General features: G+C 37.7%; 1 protein-coding gene across 1 annotated transcript in view; it reads left to right on the top strand.

Annotated features, from left to right (window-relative positions):
- KCNH1 (potassium voltage-gated channel subfamily H member 1) overlaps window positions 1-13,111 on the top strand; it is a 193,470-nt gene that overhangs the window by 96,487 nt on the left and 83,872 nt on the right. Inside the window, exon 9 of the mRNA XM_054393961.1 lies at window positions 3,255-3,507. Coding sequence (XP_054249936.1) covers window positions 3,255-3,507 — 253 coding nt within the window. The remainder of the gene's footprint in view (window positions 1-3,254; window positions 3,508-13,111) is intronic.

The raw sequence follows: 13,111 nt of genomic DNA, 5'->3' as shown, positions 1-13,111 counted from the left end.
ATTGCAAGGAAAGAAGTCACATCCTGAAAGTATTTCATTAAAATAAACAGGTGATACTTCCTTAGTAAAGAAGACAAATATTCTTTAAATAGTTCCAAGTACAAGCTTCCCTGATGGTTTCAAACTTTCATATACAGCATTTCAACTATTCTGTTACATTGACACATGTTCGTAGTGAAATACGTGTGTTTTGCTGGTGTTGTTCAGTGAAGTAGAATAAAAATGATGAAGAAAAAAAGCTTGGTTTTCAGTAAATAAAGAAGATGGCTAAATAAAAAGTCCCAAGTTCTAACACAAACTCAAATTTAATCAGACGCATTTTTTTTGGCAGTATTTTTTGTTGCATGGTGTTGTTTGCAGCTCTGCAGGCCTGAAAATGAAATACGATTTGTTTTGTCTTTGTAGAATTTAATATTCTGTGTGCAGGTTAAAGATACTGATGAAAGCTGAAAATCATTAATAATAATGTATTGTTTGAAATCTGCCTTCTGTGGGGCAAATGTTAGCCTAATTAATGGTATTTACAAGTGAATTCCTTTTGCATCTTTTAAAACAACATATGGCCATTCACCAGAACACGTAGACAAAAGTGGCTGCTTGCTGTCTTCATACTAGGTGCCAGCTTTCATGGAGATAGATACAGCATTTCTTTTGCTTGTGAAAATGTGTGATTTGTGGGGTGGTTCATTCAGGAAATCATATCATTACTCACCAGCCTTCTGATTGGTGGCTTAATTTAGTATTCAAAAGTATAGATGGTGCAGTTAGGAAGCAAGCAATCTCATTTCTGCCTAACTGTTAATGCATCATTCTGAAAGAGTAGAACAGATGTAGCCTTGCATTGGGCTGTCTGGAGACCAGTGGGTACACAGGGTACTGTTTGTTTTCCTAAATGGTCTTCATTATATCTGCCATTTAGATCCAAGACCATGTTCATCATACTAGCTTTCAGAAAGAAATCATATTTTAGGACTTGATAGTGCTGATTAGAAGCTGCTCTGCCTGTTGTCTCATCAAATGTCTTTGTGTGGGGTTATGGTTTTGAGGTAGGTAAATTTGGGGAAGGTGGAGAGACAACAATCTGAGGATACCCAGCACCGTGAATTCTGGTGCTTTGATTCACCCCTGAGTACAAGCTTCTTTCATCATTTTAACAAAGCAACAAGATAAAAATTGCTATGTAAAACGTGTTTATTTTAACTTACCTTCAAAGTTCATTCTTTGCTTCCTCTGATAAGGAGGGAAATGCTTTGAAAATGCCTTTGGAGACAGCACATTAACCAAACCAAGTACAACTCACTGTAGCCTTTGAGAATTATCTTAATAAACAGAAAAAAGTCTCAAATTATCAGGACATCAAAGAGCTTAATATGCTGTGGCTTAAATAACTGGTGTGTTCATAGCTGAACTGATGACTGTAGAGATGGCTGTAAACTCAAGAAATCAACTTTCATCTGCATAGCAAAAGTTAGCAGGTATGAGATGGACTCATGGCCAATCCATAAATTCTCAGGTGTGAGCTCTGTTAGTTTGATGTTTGTGTATAATTTCTAGGATGCCATGTAATGAATAAAACATATTTTGCTTCTGAGACAGAACAGTGGTACTTGTGCTGCTGTGTAATGCAGTGCAGCTTTCTACAGATGAGGCAGATACTTAAAAATGAGTTTAACACAATATCAGTCTTCTCACTATTTTGTAGGCCGCAGATTTGTCAGTTCAGTGCTAACTACAAGCATGCCAATGAGTGAATTATTAACTGAAAGCAGTCTGTAAGTCTAGAAAATGTCAGTATAACAAAATTTAATCAAGAGCTGCTGAAAGATTCTAAAATTAATCCGTAAAAATGTTTCTTGCCCTCCCCTATAAACGAAGCTCTCTGCTACTTGTCTGTAACTCTAAAATGTGTTTAATCCCTCTAGTTTTATGAAGTAAGGAGAGTTCTTTAAATGGAGAATGGAAAATGAGTTAACTTCCTCTTAGACTAGGAAAACAAAGGGGCTTTGAATAAGATCCTCAGTTTATATGTTCTTAAATGTTCAGGCTTTTTTGCTACTATTTCTATTCTAATCCTTTTTGTGTGTGATTTTGAAGTAACTGTGAAGTGTGAGTGTGTAAATCTAGTAGCAAAGCTTCACAAGGATCTGCAAATACGGAAGGTTTTTGTTGACAGTATATGAGATGTTTGCAAAGACAGCTATGGCCACTGTCTGTGTTCCTTGTTAAATGTTGATCTGGCTGCCCCCACCCATTTCTGTGAGCCTGGAAAACTTAAGAACTGGCAGGTTAAGACGCTGCTTTCTTTGGGGCAGCTGTGCATCCATGAGTGCCATACTCTGAAGTACTATAGCCATCTCCTTCCCATCCAGGAAAACGTATGGGAGTAACTCTGGGGCTTGCCCAGCATACTCTTTAGCTGGATGAAATAGCCATTTCTGAAAGAAAGGAAAAGAAAAAAGAAGCAGCAGCAGACTTATACTGCTCAGTGGTTTTCTCAAGTAATATGTCCTGAGATATACTTCTACACAGACTTTCTCTCAAGGATTTTCCCAAAACCCTGTTCATATTACGTATTTCCAGAAATGGCCCTGACTGGTACCTGCTGTGCTAAGCATCAGATTGTGTACCCATAGGAGCAGATCTCATGAACTGTCATGAGGAACGTTGCATTTGGAAGTTCCAAAGTTGCCCCACACAATATCATACCTTCATGTCCCTTTCTTACGTGAACAAAAAACTCATTACTGCCACTGAGGGGTGAATTTGAATACCTGTAATTCTCAGTATTACAAGTTAAACATTTAGTAACTTTTTGTTGTTGTTGTTCTTTTTTTCTCAGTAGAATATTCTATTACTTGGAAAATATAATTTGTGCAGACTTTTTATGAAATCTGCATATCAAAAGAGTGACCCACCCCCTAGAAACAATCCTTCAGGAAATTTTTCTCCACCACTTTCTGTACTGCTATCCTTGCAGTTTTGTTGCTTTGAAAACCTGAGGCCTTACCCTGGTAATTCAATATCAAGTGGAGCTTGTTGCTGAAATCAAGACATTATTTTCCTTCAGCTATTGTAAAGCAGACTAAGTTAATATTGTGGCTTTATGTTTAAATAAGATGAAAATAAATGTACAGACTGAGGTTAAAAATGTTATAAGAAGGAGGAAAGTAGTTCTTAAGCCCTGTGTAGTAAACAAGGGATAAGGGGCAGATATAAGCCATGCACAGGAATTGATTGCCAAATTTTCTTCTCAGGTTTTGCAGATATGCCCTAAGGACATGAGAGCAGATATCTGTGTGCATCTGAACCGCAAAGTTTTCAAGGAGCACCCAGCCTTCAGGCTGGCAAGCGATGGGTGCCTTCGAGCACTTGCCATGGAATTTCAGACAGTGCACTGTGCTCCAGGAGACCTGATCTACCACGCTGGTGAGAGCGTCGACAGCCTTTGCTTTGTGGTTTCGGGGTCTTTGGAAGTAATACAGGATGATGAAGTCGTTGCTATATTGGGTGAGTTTCACAGCTGATAACATGTATTGTGCACCAATACAGATGCCTACAGCATTTTTATAGCTCCTAAGTCGTTGTTTAAAAAGCTTCAGTCGAGTTAGCTTTACCACAGCTTGGTGAGGTATATCTTATTGTCCTCCCCGTTCCACACAGCTAAATAGGAAGGGCAATCATCTTACCTCCAGATTGCTTCAAACCTATTTCTTCTGGTCAATAGAAACTCTAGTTGAGCATTGGGACAGTGGTCATTTTTGGGTTTTTCCTTGTCTTGCCACATCTCTTTCATCAGAAATTCCACTGATGACTTCAGAAAACATTTTTGAAGTTCCTGATATCTCTGCCTCCCTTCCAGCCTCTCCAGTGATAATCCACTTTTGATGAAAATTTTCTAATTAGATTTATTTAAGGTCTCGTGTTGAAATAACATTTATCTCTTTTTAAACTCAGAAGTAATACAAAAATTTAGAGCCAGTTTGTGTTAACTTGGAATGACAGCTTTAGGCTGGAGGCATTAAAAAGAAGCTAATAGTGGTGTGAGCAGCATTCTGAGGCAAAGCTAGGAGAAAAGAGTGTGACAATCCAGTAGATGCAGATGAATCATGGGGTGGCTGAAGTACTGAGGAGGTGATACATATAATTTGATTCTGTCAGACCCTTTGCTGATAAGGTAAATTCTGATGGTTGCTTAATCCAGTACCTGTCACTCATAGCAACCTGAAAAAAAGAGTAGAAAACAGCTTGGTAATCTTATGCTTTCTGAATAATTACACTCACCTCTCCTAAGGGGAATGTCTAGTGGAAAATGTGAGGACTTAAAAAAAACACTGAGTACAGTTTTTCTCTACTTTTAAACAGGATTGCATATACAGCTTAGGGTGAGTTTGTGCTGCACAAGAAACTAAAAAAGGTGAAAAGTAGGGGCTGTTGGACAACTGCCTAGGATACTGTGGGACAGGAAGGCAAGTTTATTTAGTAGCTTTGGGACCAATATCATTTACAATAAGTAGGTGTTTGTGTTGAATGAAGATCTGTGAAGCTGGCCTGCCAAAGACCTGAAGGAGGAAGTCTTGGGAAGATAAGATGGCCCTGTCTTGGCTAAACAGGGTTGATTGGTATTCCCAATCTGTTCTGTCACTTTAATAAGTGAAACAATTTGATTGTTTTAACTTTCTGAACTTGTGTCACTGCAAGTCCTTATTGGGGCACCAGAAAAAAGAGAAGCAAATGTTAATTTTGTCAAGTAATTCCAGTAAGAGTCCTGGAACTCTGAGACAGGCAGATATCTGGCCCCTACTCTTAATGTAACATTAATTAATGCAACCGGGATAACTGATTCTCTTTTGTTCTGGAATCACTTGTGCCATATGATACTACCCATATGATACTAGCAACTCCTGCTTTTTTAAGTTGCACCTCAAGAACTTACTACCTTTTGGCACAATAAACTCTCGTGAGCTACCGCTGCAAATGTAGAACAAGATTAAGTCCCTCAGTTTGTGTCGCCTTTAATCCTGTAATGCTTCTTTCCATGTCCAATACAAGAAGAAAACCTCAAAACATCTTGTTACTGTATTTAATCAGTATAGATAAACAGCACTGAAAATTAATTATTTTTTTAATTTCCTTTAAAGATACTAATTTTCTTCTCCTTCACCAGTAACTTCTATGTTTTATCATAATGCTCACTTTAGAAAATGCTTGAGCAATCCGTGTTAAGGTAACTTGAAACTCTAATCTCTGCTGCTGCAGAATGGTTGCTACATATAAAAGAGGCTAATCCCTCGGTGTCTGAATGAATGGAAATATTTTGTTACAGCTCTTCTCCTGGGACAACAACAATTGATCCTCTTTAGACCTTTAACTTTTAAATTTGGAGTCAGTTCTCTGGGTCACACTAAAGTTGATGAACTCCATTTTCTTTGTGAATATTGCAATCATATGAGAGGGAAGTAAAATGAATTGGGGTCTGTTTGTGATTCTGTGAGATTTAATTTTGTAAAAATATTTTTTAATTTTTGCCTTTCAGTTTCTGTACTAAGGAATCACTTTCCTTTAACGTGTGTGTGCCTTCTTTCTCCAGGCTATGAAGTCTTCTGTTGAAGGTTTCTTTATCCTGATAAGAAATAATGCAATTAATGAAATTTTTCACTATTGTAAATCATTTGGACTTTCTTCTTCAGCATTGCAAAATGCAACAAACTACTGAAGGACGCTGCAGGAGATGGTTTCCTACCTGTTTTGTATTCTGTTTTCTTTTCTGTAGAATAGCAATGATTCTATTTTTATTTTTCAAATTTTGTGTTCAGCTAAACTTGTCAAGTTCTTGATAACAGTGCACCAGACAAAATGAGGCAAGGAAAAAACTGCAAGGAGAAAAAAATGTCTGTATTGTACAAGAAACATAATTGTCACTAATCATTCATCCAGAACATCCTGAAATGCCATAGCTTTTACTTACCAATCACAACTAAGCATATCTATGAACATAACCACAAACCATGTGAGGAATTCTTTAGGGTAATTTCAGTTACCAGGTATATTGGAGAGACCAAAATCTCCTCACGGGTATTACTGAAATAAATAAGTGAATAAATTATTCACAGTGAATTCTTTGTTCAGCTTTAGCTATCACTTAATAAAGCAGTCTTTGTAATTCACAATATATCCTGTATCTTCCTTAGAACAGAGGAATAAATTGCATCTCTAAATTAGTTGTTGTGACTGCTGTACAGTATTACGTAAACCAAAGGCAAACTACTCTTAATCCTTAAAGGAGCCAATTCATATGAAACATTGTCAAGTTCTGAAATCATTTAGCCTTGCAAACTAGCCTATAAAAGTGTGTTGTATAGCCCTGGGATTTGGAGTGTACACTTGCATAATATCCTTCCAGATCAGTTCTATGTAATACCCAAGAGACAGGTATATTCTCAGGTCAGGCTTATGTTCTTTTAACAAAGCACTGACTTTGATTGACTTGGATTAAAACAAGTACTGAGTTGGAAGAAACTGAACACAGGCCAGCAGAGAAAAAAAATTTACATTTTCTTTTTTTTGGTCCTCTAAGATTTAATTTTCCATTAATTTGACTTGGAGGCAAACACAAAAATGAGTAAAATGTTAAAAAAATTGCAATGTTTACAGTAAAAAAATTAAAGAAAATTATGCATTTTGCGTGAAGTTTAATTTGGGATAAAAGATTTTTTTTTTTAATTCTATCCAAAATTTCTGATTAAATTAGTGATGTTCATGCAACACAATCTTTGAATACGATGTATCAAAGAAACGGAAAAAGGCAGGTGATTTGTTTATTTGTGATTCATTTGAACACAAATGAGTCATAAAAGGAAACCACAGCAATAAAAGCCACAGTGTTCCTATATTAATGTGTAACTATGACATTATACAGAAGTGAAAATTAGCTAGTGGGAAGCCGCTTGGAGGAAATACAGTTCTGGTTTTTGTGGTTCTGTTCTTCCATTCACACTGTTGTTACTGGTGACATATACTCAGCACTTTGTGGAAGTTAGAGACAAATCACATTAGTCCCTGCCTTGAAGAAAACTTAGAGAAGCACAGGTTGTGCAGGACTGGTTTCAACTTAGCTTTGCTTTTAACTTTTCTAAGCCTTTCCTTTGGGTTGATCCACCTTTATCCATGTGAGGCTGATGTATCTCTTTGAACTATTCTTGCTTAAAAACTTATTCATCTATCCAAATGTGGTTAGGGAAAATGGGTTGGTTTGTCATTTCAAAACAGTCATTTACATTTGACACTTTATTTGGCAGCTCTGGTTTATCTGCTTTCAGTCCTTTAGGCTGAGCCATTGGCCATCTGAAAACCTGACTTTATTGCAGGTCTTCGAGAAGTTAAAATTGCCCAGGAGAGATTTACTACATTTTAATATAATTAATATCTGCTTAAAAGATTTATCCTGAATTGAATGTGTTCAAGAACAGGGACCATAGGGTCTGGCTGTGGTTTTCTTTGAAGTATGTAGGGGCAAAGGTATTGTAGTAGAAGTGTGGAATAAGCCTGCGTAACTGGTTGTTGTTTCTTAATTTAGGGAAGCTTGAAGGCCTAAAATGCTTTTCAATACACTTTAGATATATATGTTTGGGGTTTTTTTTAAATGTTATGAAGCTATGCATTTCCTTAGTGCAGTGTGAAAATGTAAACTGATTGGAACTGCAGTAATCAAGAAGTTTATGTGAAAAATCCAGCTGAGCTGATCATATGCCCATTGCTGGGGTTAAGAGGGTACTTCCCAGGTCTGCCAGCCTTGTAGTCTGGACCTTTTTAATCTCTCCTCACCATTGCTAGAGGAAGTGCTGGTTCTTGTGTTATGTCTTGTGTTATGCATGAGTGCACAGATAGTTCAATGAAAATTATAGAAAATAATGGCATAGAAGCAAAACGAACTTTTTCTAAGTATTTTCTAGAAATACACAGAGAAGCTGGGTAGAAGGCCTTGTTAGAAAACAATTTATATTATGTTAACGTGTTGTACAGGTATCTGAATGACCAAGAAAACCATTTTTAAAATCTTCCTAGAGATTAATGAATTCTAAATTAGATATGACTGACATAATTGTACTCCAGAATTAAACAGAAAATCCCTTTTGTCTAGGAAATCATAGAATTATAGAATGGCTTAGGTTGGAATGGAACTTAAAGATCATCTAGTTCCAATCTCCTGCTACGGGTGGGGACACCTCCTACTAGACCAGGTTGCTTAAGGCCTCATACAACCTGGCTTTGAGCAGGTTGCTTAAGACCCCATACAACCTGGCTTTGAGCATTCACAGGGTTTGAGCTTCCACAGGTTCTCAGGACAACCCGTTCCAGTGGCTCTCCACCTACATGGTGAAGAATTTCTTCCTAATGTCTAACCTAAATCTAGCTTTTTCCAGTTTGAAGCCATTACCCCCTATCATTATGTGCCGTTTAAAAACGTCATTCTCCATCTATCTTGTAGCTCCCATTCAAGTACTGAAAGGCTGCTATAAGGTCTCCTTCGCCAGGCTGAACAGCCCCAACTCTCAGCCTGTTTTCACAGGAGAGGGCCTCCAGTCCTCTGATCATCTCTGTGGCCCTCCTCTGGATCTCTTGGAACAGGTCCTCCATGTCTGTCTTGTGTTAGTGTCTCCAGAGCTCAACACAGCTCTCCAGGTGGGGTCCCATGAGAGAGGAGTAGAGGGGAAGAGTCACCTCCCTTGACCTGCTGGCCACACATCTTTTGATGAAATCCAGGATGTGGTTTGCTTTCTGGGCTGCAACACACATTTCTGGCTCATGTTGAGCAGCCCTTCTCCTCAGGACTGCTCTCTATCCGTTCTCCACCCAGACTATATTTGTGCTTGAGGTTGCCCAGACCCAGGTGCAGGACCTTGCACCTGGCTTTCTTGAACTTCATGAGATTGACACTGGCCCATGTTTCAAGTCTGTCAAGTGTCTGTTTGGTTGGCATCCCTTCCTTGCAACACATCAACTGTACAGCTTGCTTCAACTTGGTGTCGTCAAACTTATGAAGGGTGCAGTGAATCCCACTGCCTGTGTCAAGGAAACATGGATTAAACAGGAAGTAAATCTTGAACTCAGGCTTGTTCAAACACTTTCGGCTTGAAATTGGGGTAATCTTTGAAATTTAGGAAAACATTCCAATAGAGAGCTAGAGAGAGGAAGGAGAAGACCCTTGAAATTAGCATAAACAGGCTTTATTTTCTACATCAACGGGCAAGGCAGCATCTTGTCCTTAAAGTTTCAGTCTATTGAAAAATGAGTCAATTACTGATTCCTAGAAGGCCAGACTGAGCAGCAGATCTTCATGAATGTGAGTTGTTCAGACTTGCTGAAGTGATCTTGATGATCCCTCTAAGGGGATCCCAGTAAAACTGCAGGTTAGTCTCATGGATTTGATTAGAGATTAGGAGGCTTCTAGCCTTTATTTAGCAATTAAAAACCAAAGTCTTGAAAACCACTGTGATCTTCAGAGATGAGCAATGGATGAGAAAAACATAATTTACTAGAAGGCGTAGTTAAAATGAAAAACAAAACCATCATGCATAAATCATAGTATCCCAAGAGTAAAGCAGCTTATCCCATGTGTTGCATGCCAGCTGTTCTACATTTTCTATGTTCTCGCTCTCCTTGTTTGAGCTAAAAACTTCCAAAGCAATAAATGTTTTTGTTGAATGTTGGTTTACCGTAAATAGATCATGGAATATCCTGTTTGGAAGGGACACATGAGAACCATTGAGTTTGACTCCTGACTCTACAAACAGCAGGTAAAGTGAATGAGATGGGGAAATCAAGGCAGTAATTTATAGTGAGCAAGGAAATCACTGCCTTCCACAGGGACAGTTTGCTGATAGTATTCCATTTGCTGCTGTCAAAGCTGAAGGGATATAACAGAATATAGATACTGTGTAAGTCTGAAAGTGTGCAGTAATAGAACAGGCATTTATGGTCTAGACCTGGCCACTACCTTCACCTTCAGGGGAGAAGTGGGATGTATAATTTTTTTTTAAGGGGTTGGGGGTGAAGTTTGCAAAGCATGCACATAGACTTTTATGATCACACATGGGCTGAGGAAGTGAAATTTGGATGTCGCAGAAGTAGAGATCTTTTATTGTTATTTACAATGCTATAACATTGACAAGATTGGAAACTGTGGTTTTAATGTGATATTGTAGGAGAGCTTGGTGTACTATGCTTTGTTTCAGCAGAATATTAAATGCTCCATTTGCTTTGTGTGGAGAAGTTCCTGCTGATTTAATTTATCTAATTGCAGTCTTAAATGAATGCTTTAAGAATAATTGTTTGTTTACTTTACAATTGCTTTAGCTTACTCATTTAGTCATAAGCTGAGAGATTTGATTCAGATTTTGGTGGGACAGATTCACGCTCAGATAGGATACTGCAAACTCTGCATCAGTGGTGGTTTATTTTAGAGGAGGGAAAATAGCAGTGAAGAAATATTGTCTGTCTTAGACCTTCTCAGTGGAAAAGCATTGTTATCTTCCACATAGTCATATGAAAATTGCTTCTTAGCAGAGCTGAAGTTTTCAGAGAAATAACTGTGCTGAACCCAGGCTGCTATCTTTGGACTGTCCCCAATACCTAAGACAACTCTGTGTACAACTTCATTTTCAGAATCTCTGTGTCTTGGGGCCTGTTGTTTTTTAATGCCAAGACCTGGAAAAAGTCCCTTACTTCTCTACTTCATTTTTCACCTGAATTTTAAATGTAGGTATACCTCCATGCATTAAAAATGCCAAGCTGCTGTGCTCTTAGGCTTAAGAAGTGGTTGCAGGATTATGCATGGCATTAGAGGTCTTTACATTATTTTCAAAAACAGTGTCTAGCATCACAGCAATATTTGTGCTGTTGAGGTATAAAGAGGTAGAAACTATAATTTAACACAGAATTTGGATTTCTATAAGGGCCAAGGTTTCTGGCAAGTTGAACCACAGAATAAATTTTAGATTTTGTTTTGTGCAGGATTTTTTCTCCATCTCAGAATTTTGGAGGGAGCTTTTTTTTTTTTTTTAGTGAAAAGCCAGGTTGAAAAAACAGTTTAAAAAAATCTTCATAGAATACATATTTCTGTTTTCTTCAAGTTTCAAATTAAAACTTTTTCCAGAGGTATAGTTCTGAGAAAGTTACATTTATCCTTAAGGAGTTGCTAGAAATATTAAATAAAATGAAGTATGAAATTTGTGAGGTTTCCAAAATATTTCCTTCATATAGTTCAGAAGGTAAAACCTGCTATTTTAAACTCTCGTGAATGCTTTTGTCTGAAATGTAAAAATAATAACATTTTGGGGCTTTAAAGTAAGCTATAGCATAAATTCTATTTTAAAGTCATCTGGGAATAACTCTGAGGGTGTAGCATTTTGAGCCTCTCATATGTTTTTTGATCAGAGAACTATCACTGTCCAGGCAAGGATACCACAGATTGAGCTATGTTTTTACTGTTATTTAACCCAATACAAATAAATTCCAAACATTTGTGACCCTCATAATTTGAATTGGCAACTTTTGTTTTCTGAGGTCTTGCAAACTAGATACCTCTTTATAATAGATTTTACAGTAACTATTAAAAAAAAAACAACACAAACAAACAAAACACAAAAAAACTACCCCACCCCAAAAAACCTGAATGATTCAGATTCTGGTGAAGCCTTCTAGCTTTTTGTGAATAAACTTGATAGGGCTCAGTTGACATTTAAAAACTCTTCTCCTCAGCACAGTAAGTCAAGTAGTGAAATACAATCCATGCTAAATTCAGAGAGACAAATAAACACGTTAATTATAATAATAATAGAAATCTTAGCTGTAACTAATTCATGTTGTTGCTACTCATCCAGTGCTCTAAAATAAATGCTTTTATTTTGTCTGTATGGTACAGTTCTGCTTCAACAGAGAAAATTGATGCAGTCTGCAAAACATTGCCAAGCTGTGTTTTAAAACATAAACAGATTACCCTGTGTTTCTATTTGTGCACCAGGCAAATCACTGGAAGTTCAACTTCAGTTTATTGTCACTGTAACACTTTTTTGGTTTCTGTGGCACTGATACTTTTTTCCTTAAGACCTTACCAGTGAAAAAGAGTGATTAAAACCACTGGTTAATGAAAAATAGTGCATTTTCTGCACTGCAGTTTGTCATTCACTTCTCATTATGTGTCTCAGTTTGTATTTGAGAAATCTTAAGGAAATCCAAAGCTGTGCATCGCTTCCATGCATTGTCTCCTGCCAGCTATGTGTTGAGGACCAACTTAGGAGTTATCAGTGGCTGTCAAGGATTTCGAAGACCCTACCTTGATGCCAAATGGCTTTGTTTATTCTGGCAGGCAAATACTAGTCACTTGAAGACAATGCACCAAGAGGAAACATAATTTTTGTTCTGGTACCTCTACTTTCCTTAAGTCTTCTTTCTGTAAAATGAGAAAATTTAAATTTCATATCTTAGATAAGGAGATGACAGAAGAGAGGAGAGGGAAAGATTTTCAGCTGAAGTAAAATAGATGTGGTGATCACAAAGAAGGTTTGACCAGAGTCTCACGTTGCTTAGCTTTGAACACTCAGGGTAAATACACTGACCTCTGTGGAATTATGCTAGGATCCTCTGGTTCTGCTCAGATCTGTTCAGGAGGGAAAAAAATAGAGAGAGAAAGAGAAATGAGGCCAAGCTTTTTGTTTGTTTTTAAATTTTAGCAGTATTTTAACTGAGCAGTCACTAAAATGGAAACAGAGAATCTGTGTTTGCCTTTACAGCAGTTGATGTCTCCCACTGCTTGGGGGTGGAAAACAAATCTGAAGGGTTGAGGCCAGTGTTGGGTATATCAGGGAGCTGTTCTGGGAAAGTCATAGTGCAGTTATGGCAGCTGCTGTGGGTCAGCATCACAGATACCAGTGTTTTCTACCACCTGATTTCCAACATATGCTTAGTGCTGCGTTGCTGCTGAGGTACCATCAAGCAGTATTTGGTCATTCAAGCTTATCTTTGGGTCTGCTGAGACACAGTTCTTTTATAGGTCAAACATGCAGATGAAGGCAGATCTGGAAGGGATCTGAACTAGATGCTGGTGTTGGCTTCT

Source organism: Indicator indicator, chromosome 2 (genome assembly GCF_027791375.1).
Source record: "Indicator indicator isolate 239-I01 chromosome 2, UM_Iind_1.1, whole genome shotgun sequence".
In the NCBI taxonomy this organism is placed as follows: domain Eukaryota; kingdom Metazoa; phylum Chordata; class Aves; order Piciformes; family Indicatoridae; genus Indicator; species Indicator indicator.
Note: the sequence above shows the minus strand (reverse complement) of the source record. Positions and strands in the feature narration are given on the sequence as shown.